The 7809-nt window shown below is 38.6% G+C and overlaps 1 protein-coding gene across 1 annotated transcript; it reads left to right on the top strand.

Moving 5' to 3' along the window:
- The first annotated feature begins 337 nt into the window (after positions 1-337).
- LOC109214145 (IAA-amino acid hydrolase ILR1-like 4) lies at positions 338-5024 on the top strand. Its single transcript, XM_019378033.1, has 5 exons — positions 338-1001; positions 1570-1695; positions 2129-2443; positions 3905-4033; positions 4319-5024. The coding sequence occupies exons 1-5, from the start codon at positions 657-659 to the stop codon at positions 4727-4729; spliced, it is 1326 nt and encodes a 441-aa protein (XP_019233578.1). The 5' UTR covers positions 338-656; the 3' UTR covers positions 4730-5024.
- The last annotated feature ends 2785 nt before the right edge of the window (positions 5025-7809 follow it).

Genomic DNA, 7809 nt, shown 5'->3' with positions numbered 1-7809 from the left:
GCAAATGCACTTGGCGTTGGAGATGGCCTAACAAGTAACAAAAACAAAATTCTCAACTATCGTAGAAACGACAACAATAATATACCACTATTATTTTACACCGTGGGATCCGAGGAGGTAGTGTGTACGTAGACCTTATCTCTACCTTGCGAGGATAGAAGATTGTTTTCGATAGATTTTCGGTTCAAAATAATATAAGCACCATATTAATGAAAATCTAAGCACGAAAGAACAGTACCAAAAAATCATATAAAAAAGGTTGCGGGTGGCAACTACTGAAAACAACGAATAAAACGAGAGAGATTTTGATTAAGCATGTGAAGTCGGCTGTAGACTGAAAATTACTGAAGCTGTGAAGGCATCTTTTCACTCTTCAGTGCTCATTAATTGTGGTTGTAGCGAAAGAAGATGACAAACAACTCAACTCATAGTAGGAGTATTTTAATTCGACATGACTCCTAATAATAATAGTAGTCGTGCTATTTTGGAACTTTAAATCTATTTTCCCCATATTTTCCTCGTTTTCCACCTATTTTAATTGTACAGAGACCACAGTTGACATTGCCCTTTCTCCCCCCTACTCCTTTATATTTTTCACTCCCTTTCTCCTCACTCTTTCTATAATTTTCTTGATTTTTTTTTTTTTTTTTGCTCAAATGGATTTCTCCAGATGGGTTTTCTTGATTTTGATTTTTGTTTCATTTTCTGCCATACCCATTTGGTCAGACTCTTCATTATCAGAAATTCCTATTAATTTCCTCAATTTTGCAAAGAAAGCTGAGGTTTTTGATTGGATTGTGGGGGTTAGGAGAAGGATACATGAGAATCCTGAGCTGGGATATGAAGAATTTGAGACCAGTAAGATTATAAGGGAAGAATTGGATAAATTGGGGATTTCATACAAATACCCTTTTGCTACTACTGGTATTGTTGGTTTTGTTGGTTCAGGAAAATCCCCTTTTGTTGCAATCAGAGCTGATATGGATGCTCTCCCTATGCAGGTTCAAAATCAAATCTTTTCTCTACTTTGATTTATGTGAAACTTATTACTTAATTTTAAATGCTACTGGATTATATTGAATTCTGATTGTCCTCTTGGATTTTGATGTAAAAGTTGTGTTCTTTATGGTGATATACTGATTAAAGATCACAAAATAGGCAATAGCAATGTTGAATATGATTTTAAGCAAGGAGAGATTCATCTATCCTGTCTTCTATTTTGGCAAAAGCAATTAGTTAAAATGGATTTAAGCTATATACCCCGACACTGTAAAGATTTTTTTACATATCGATGAATTTTAACCTATGACAGCAGTCACTCACTATTTGTTACCAGATTACCAATTAATGTTTATCGAGAGATTTACTTGTAATTACCTAATAAGTGACTTGATTGTGTATATATCTTTTACACCGTCAGTGCATAGAACTTATAAGCCTATTGGAAACAGTCTGGTCTGCGTACACATAATCCTCCCAGACCCCACTTGTGGGATAACACGGGGAGTGTTGTTGTTGTTGTAGTGCATAGAACTTGAACTCTTAGTTAATACACCTTAATTTTAACAGGAAATGGTGGACTGGGAGCACAAAAGTAAAAATGCTGGAAAAATGCATGCATGTGGACATGATGCTCATGTTGCAATGCTTCTCGGTGCTGCAAAGATTCTTCAAGAACATCGAGACATTTTGAAGGTTTGATTCTTGTATTAGGAGTATCACGATTTCATTTTGTCTGCTTAAGATTTAACTTTTGCCCATTTCTAAGTTTGCATTTTATCCATTGAATGAATAATCTTTAATTGTTTGACATGCATGCTGGTTCGCTGGATGAGTTTTATGGCCAATGTATTGATCGAAGAAAGATAAACTTTAGTTTGCATTCGCTCTATTGACCAGCTAGGGAAATATATTAGAGAATCTTGTAAGTTTCTTTAATATATACTTCAGTTTATGGAAATGTTAACCATGCTCTTAAACCTGATTACCTTTTAGCAAATACCTTATGCTTAGATCTTGATTAATGAATCAATATCCCAATCCTCAGCACGTATATAACATCAATTATTTGTTTCTCATATATACTCTTCTGGCAGCTGATATTTTCTCGGGTTAATATTTTTGACAGGGAACGGTTGCTCTTGTTTTTCAACCAGCAGAGGAGGGAGGTGGTGGGGCCAAGAAAATGATAGATGCTGGAGCACTAGAAAACATAGAATCAATATTTGGTCTGCATGTCAATCCCCAGTTTCCTTTGGGTAAAGTTTCTTCAAGGCCTGGACCTTTTTTGGCTGGAAGTGGTTTTTTTGAAGCTGTAATTAGTGGAAAAGGAGGGCATGCCGCTATTCCACAACATTCGATAGACCCAATTCTGGCAGCATCAAATGTAATTGTCAGCTTACAACATCTTGTTTCCCGAGAGGCTGATCCTCTGGATTCGCAGGTATATTTCTCCCCTTACATGCTGCAGCCACTAGTCACTATTAACTTGTTGCAGTGTCCAAATACCTGTGACAAATTCAGAGCAATTGTCATGATTTTATTACTTGGGAATTGTTTGTCCAGCAAAAGAACTATGAATTGCAAACAAGATTCAAATTAGAGGAGTGACTCTATCCTTGCTCTGAACCTGGAAAATGTGACATTAGTCGTAAATATTTCCAATGACCCTGCGGTCTCCAAAAGAGGTTTATACCTCTTTGTTTGCAGACACTGACTGAATATTCAACCATACCGTATTTTTCGGACAACATAAATCTCCCTATGGCTGGTGACTTCTTTTTTTTTTTTTTTTTTTTTTTGATTTGCACCGGGTGTCCGAGTCTCTAAGAGCCCCGACTAATCTCGGGGGTGCACAGGCCCTCGGCAAGGAGTTTCCCGCAAGTGCACCACGGTTAATTCAGGTTTTACCCACTCCGATGGCCCTCAGAAATTGTTTGCACCCAGTGGGTTTCGAACTTGAGACCTTGAAAGGGAGCAAACCCCAAGGCTCAAGTCAATTGCCTATGGCTGGTGACTTCTTAATTAAACAAAAGTGAAATTAACTTCAAATTTTCCTCTTCCGAGCCTCTAAGAGAGCCCAATTGTCTAAATTGGAAGCAATCCATTAGAAATTACTCAATCACCTAGTGCAACCCTTTTCTTGGCTCCCTTGCTTTGATTCACCATATGCTTCTGGTGATGTCCTTTATAAAATGAAGAACTTTATAAAAGTGACTAAATGGAACAATTTGCAAATTCCTAAATAACGTCTTTAGTGCTTGGGTTCAGTCCACCATAAACTTCATGGACTCAAAACTGTTAGATTTTGGATATCCGATATCAACCAGATTCCAACAGTAGTGCTGAGGACATTCCTCGCGGGAAAATCCATATTGAGAGTCTTATATTAGATAAAGTCTTGCATAAATCTTGAACCGATGAGCCTAGCCAATATAGCTTGGATCTTCTGTTTGATAACTGAAGCAACAGAAAGCTTCTTCTTCTTCTTCTTCTTTTGGACGAAAGAATTTTTATTCTTTCATCCTCCTTGGATGGAAAATGGAAATATATTTAAAGAAAGAGGGATTAGTGTAGTATTGTTTGAGATTTGGGGGTCAAAATCTCTTCTTTCCTTAAGAAAACTCAACATTTGCAATTATCGATAGTAAGTGATTTCTTCTCCCTGTTCTAATTTCTGTTTTGAGAGCAAAAGTCATATCTTATGAGATGATGCTATGGAAGGATTATTTAAAGACTTTTTAACTCTCTCTCACTGAGATTGAGCAATAACTAGCACACGTACTGTATTGCTGATGCTTTTAGAACCTTTGTCCTTATAATAAGGATTGGCATACCTCAACAAATGGTTCTCATTTTCCAAATTAGTCATTTAGTTTTATTTGACATAAAGTATGACTCGTAGGTAGTCACAGTTGCTAAATTCCAAGGAGGTGGTGCATTTAACGTTATTCCAGACTCTGTTACCATCGGTGGCACTTTTCGGGCCTTTTCAAAGGAGAGCTTTCAGCAGCTTAGGCAGCGAATTGAGGAGGTAGGATCAATTCTTAATTAGTCAGATTCTTCGCAATTCACTTTATTTAATCAGGGTTTTAGTTATCTCATTTTATATGCTGCATATGGAATGAAATTGCAGCTCATCGTACTGCAAAGCCCACATTATGCTTTGGTGTCTCGACATTGTTTCTTTTTTTAGATGTTATAATGGCCAAATATGTTGCAAATTGTCTTGTTTCCTTGATTTGTTCGGCTTCTACAGTCTCATTCTGTTTAGTCATGCTTTCTCCATAGTAGAGATACTAATTCTCGTCTTGCGTAGGTTATTGTTGGGCAAGCTGCTGTACAGAGATGCAATGCAACTGTGGATTTTCTTACAAAAGAGAAACCCTTCTTCCCTCCAACCGTGAACGATAAAAACTTGCACAAACACTTCCAGAGAGTTGCAGGTGATATGCTTGGTAACGATCATGTAAAAGACATGGAACCGCTAATGGGATCAGAGGATTTTGCGTTTTACCAAGAGGTTATTCCTGGTTACTTCTACCTACTCGGTATGCAGGATGAAACTAATGAAAAACTTGTTTCAGTACATTCACCTTATTTTAAAATCAACGAAGAAGCACTTCCTATCGGTGCTGCACTTCAAGCATCTTTGGCTATCAGATATCTTCTCGAAGCACAATCACAAGTTCCTTCGTCAAGTATAAGTGATCATCACGATGAATTGTAAGGTGCTGCACTTTTCTAGACAATGCAGACCTAAATATACCCACTTGTTCATTTTTATGTATTGCTAGAACTGGCTTTTCTAGCTTAAACTGTATATCTGGAATGAGTCGGTATAGTTAGAAAGGTCAATGTTTATGCAACAATTGTTTTCGTTCCTTTTCTCTTTAAACATATTCAAGTAACTGTATCAAGTCAGAAGTCAGCGAACAACTCTCTGTTCTCGTCTGTAATTCCAATTTCAGACACTTCCAATGTAGATTTTGTTTGTAATTTACATCTCTCTTGTTCTTTTCTTCTAAGATTTTATATTCTTTTGCTATGGATGTACCGTGCTCTCGTTCTTGAATCAACAGTTACGTTGAGTTTTCACTGTACGGATGGTATTGGAGAGTCATTGTGGCGCCGTGCATGAGTTGTGACTGAACACTTGAGTCACTTTGTTCACAAAGTACTACCAAGAGTACTAACTAGTTGTCACGATCCGAATTTTTCACCTTCGGGACTGGCGCATAACATTACACTCGCTAGGCAAGCGTACGTTACAAAATATTTCACATTTTTCCTTTATCCTTGTATAATTAAAATTTAACAAAACTAATTCAACGAAAATAAAAGTAGAAGTACATGATTTAACTGAATACCCTTATACTATTAACGAACGCCGGAATAGATACCACCCAGAAACTGGCGTCACAACTCACAAACAGTCTACGAATACTACAAGTAATGGTTTGAAAGAAAATACATCTGTCTTGAAGAATATGAGGGGATGCCAGGACCTGCAGACGCCTGCAGGACTACCTTGGGTCTCCTGAATGCAGTAACAGCAACCTACCTCTCGATCAGCCACTACCAGCTCCGAAATCTGGACAGAAAGTGCAGAGTGCAGTATCAGTACAACCGACCCCATGTACTGGTAAGTGCGATCAGCCACTACCAGCTCCGAAATCTGCACAGAAAGTGCAGTATCATTACAACCGACCCCATGTACTGGTAAGTGCCGAGCCTAACCTCGACGAAGTAGTAACGAGGCTACAGCGGGGCATAACAATATATAACCTGCAACAGTTTATACTAAGACAGAAAGGAAATACTGAATGAAATATAACAGTAACCTGCAAATGAATACCGAACCCAGTCGTTCTACCAGTATCCAGCTATAACCGATCCTTAAGGGAGTTTCAACACTAAAATAGTGAACCTCAGCAGAAAAAGAATACATAAACAACAAATGATGCGGCGCGCATCCCAATCCCACCATATGATCAATAACAGTATAAATATTCACCCTTATTACTCCTTATTGCGGCGTGCAACCCGATCCCACCAGTCCACTCTTATTACTACACAGCGAGACCAACCAAAGTGTACCACAAATCACCAATAAACCAACGTAAACCAACAGTGTGCTATGATGAAACTACGGAACAATTAATAACATCAATAGAGAAATAACATTTAACAAGAAGCAATTAGACATTGAAGCATCAATAAGCAAGTAGCAATTAAGACAGGAAAGCAATATATAGGGAAACGGGGAAAGGGAACAGGCTAAACAGGTAATTTGGCGACGCATAGATGCTCGTCACCACAGCTATACGCCACACACATGGTATTTCACATAGCAAGCAAGTCGGGGATCCCTAGTCCCTCGAGTCAAGGTTAGACCAAACACTTACCTCAAGCCAACGGGTAATTCACAGTTCAAACACCACTTTACCTCTCGATTCCACCACCAATCCACTCATATCTAGCCATAATTAACTTAATAACATCAATAAATGCTAAAGAAACCAATTCCAATGCATAATTATAGATTTCCCAATATTTTCCCCAAAAAGTCAAAAATCGACTCCCGGCCTGCTTGGTCAAAACTCGAAATTCGGACCAAAACAGATTACCCATTCACCCCCGAGCCAGGATATACAATTGGTTTTAGAATCCGACCTCAATTCGAGGTCTAAATCCCCAAATTTCGAAATTCCTAAGTTCTACCCAAAAACGCCCAATTTCACCATGAAAAACCCTAGATTCTAGGATGAAATCTTGTAAAAAGATGAAATAGATCGAAAGAAACAAGTTAAGAATCATTTACCTATGATTTGGGGAAGAATTAGTCTTTGGAAAATCGCCTCTTGAAGTTTAGGTTTTGAAAAATGGGAGAATGAATGAAAAATCCCGTCCAAAAATCGTTTTGAATAGTTACAGGTATCGCATTTGCGATCACAGGTTCGCAAATGCGGACTTTACTTCGCAAATGCGAAAATTGGCCTGGCCTGCTGGCATCACAAATGCGAACAAGTGTTCGCAAATGCGGCCCATGTTCTCATCGCAAATGCGACGCTGAGCTTCCCAAATGCGAAAGTCCCCTTCCCAGCCTTCTGATCGCAAATGCGAAATAACTTTGCAAATACGGTGCTCGCATTTGTGAGTCAGACTTCGCAAATGCGAAGTCTGCAGACCTGGAGCACACCAGAAAAATTCCTTAAGTCCTAATCACTCCGTAGCCTATCCAAAACTCACCCGAGCCCTCGGGGCTCCAAACCAAACGTGCACACAAGCCTTAAAACATTATACGAACTTGCTCGCGCGATCAAATCGCCAAAACAACATCTAGAACTATGAATTCAATACCAAAAAACATGAAATTTTCAAGATAGTTTCAAACTTTCTATTTTCTCAACCAAAGGTCCGAATCACATCAAATCGCTTCCGTTTTTCACCAAATTTCACATATAAGGTTTAAATATTATAATGGACCTGTACCGGGCTCCGGAACCAAAATACGGGTCTGATACCAACAAGATCAAATCATTTAAATTATTGCATTTTTAGTCTTATCAATTTTCTTCAGAAATTCATTCTCGGGTTAGGGACCTCAGAATTCGATTCCGGGCATACGCTCAGGTCCCATATTTTACTACGGGCCCTCCGGGACCGTCAGAACACGGGTCCAGGTCCGTTTACCCAAAATATTGACCGAAGTGAACTAAAATCACCTTTTTAAGCCAAACAATCATATTTTCTTAAGTTTTTCACATAAGGGCTTTCCGGATACGCACTCGGACTGCGCACGCAAAT

The sequence above is a fragment of the Nicotiana attenuata genome, unplaced genomic scaffold, assembly GCF_001879085.1.
Source record: "Nicotiana attenuata strain UT unplaced genomic scaffold, NIATTr2, whole genome shotgun sequence".
NCBI classification, from domain to species: Eukaryota; Viridiplantae; Streptophyta; class Magnoliopsida; order Solanales; family Solanaceae; genus Nicotiana; species Nicotiana attenuata.
This window is presented reverse-complemented; position numbering and strand designations above follow the sequence as displayed.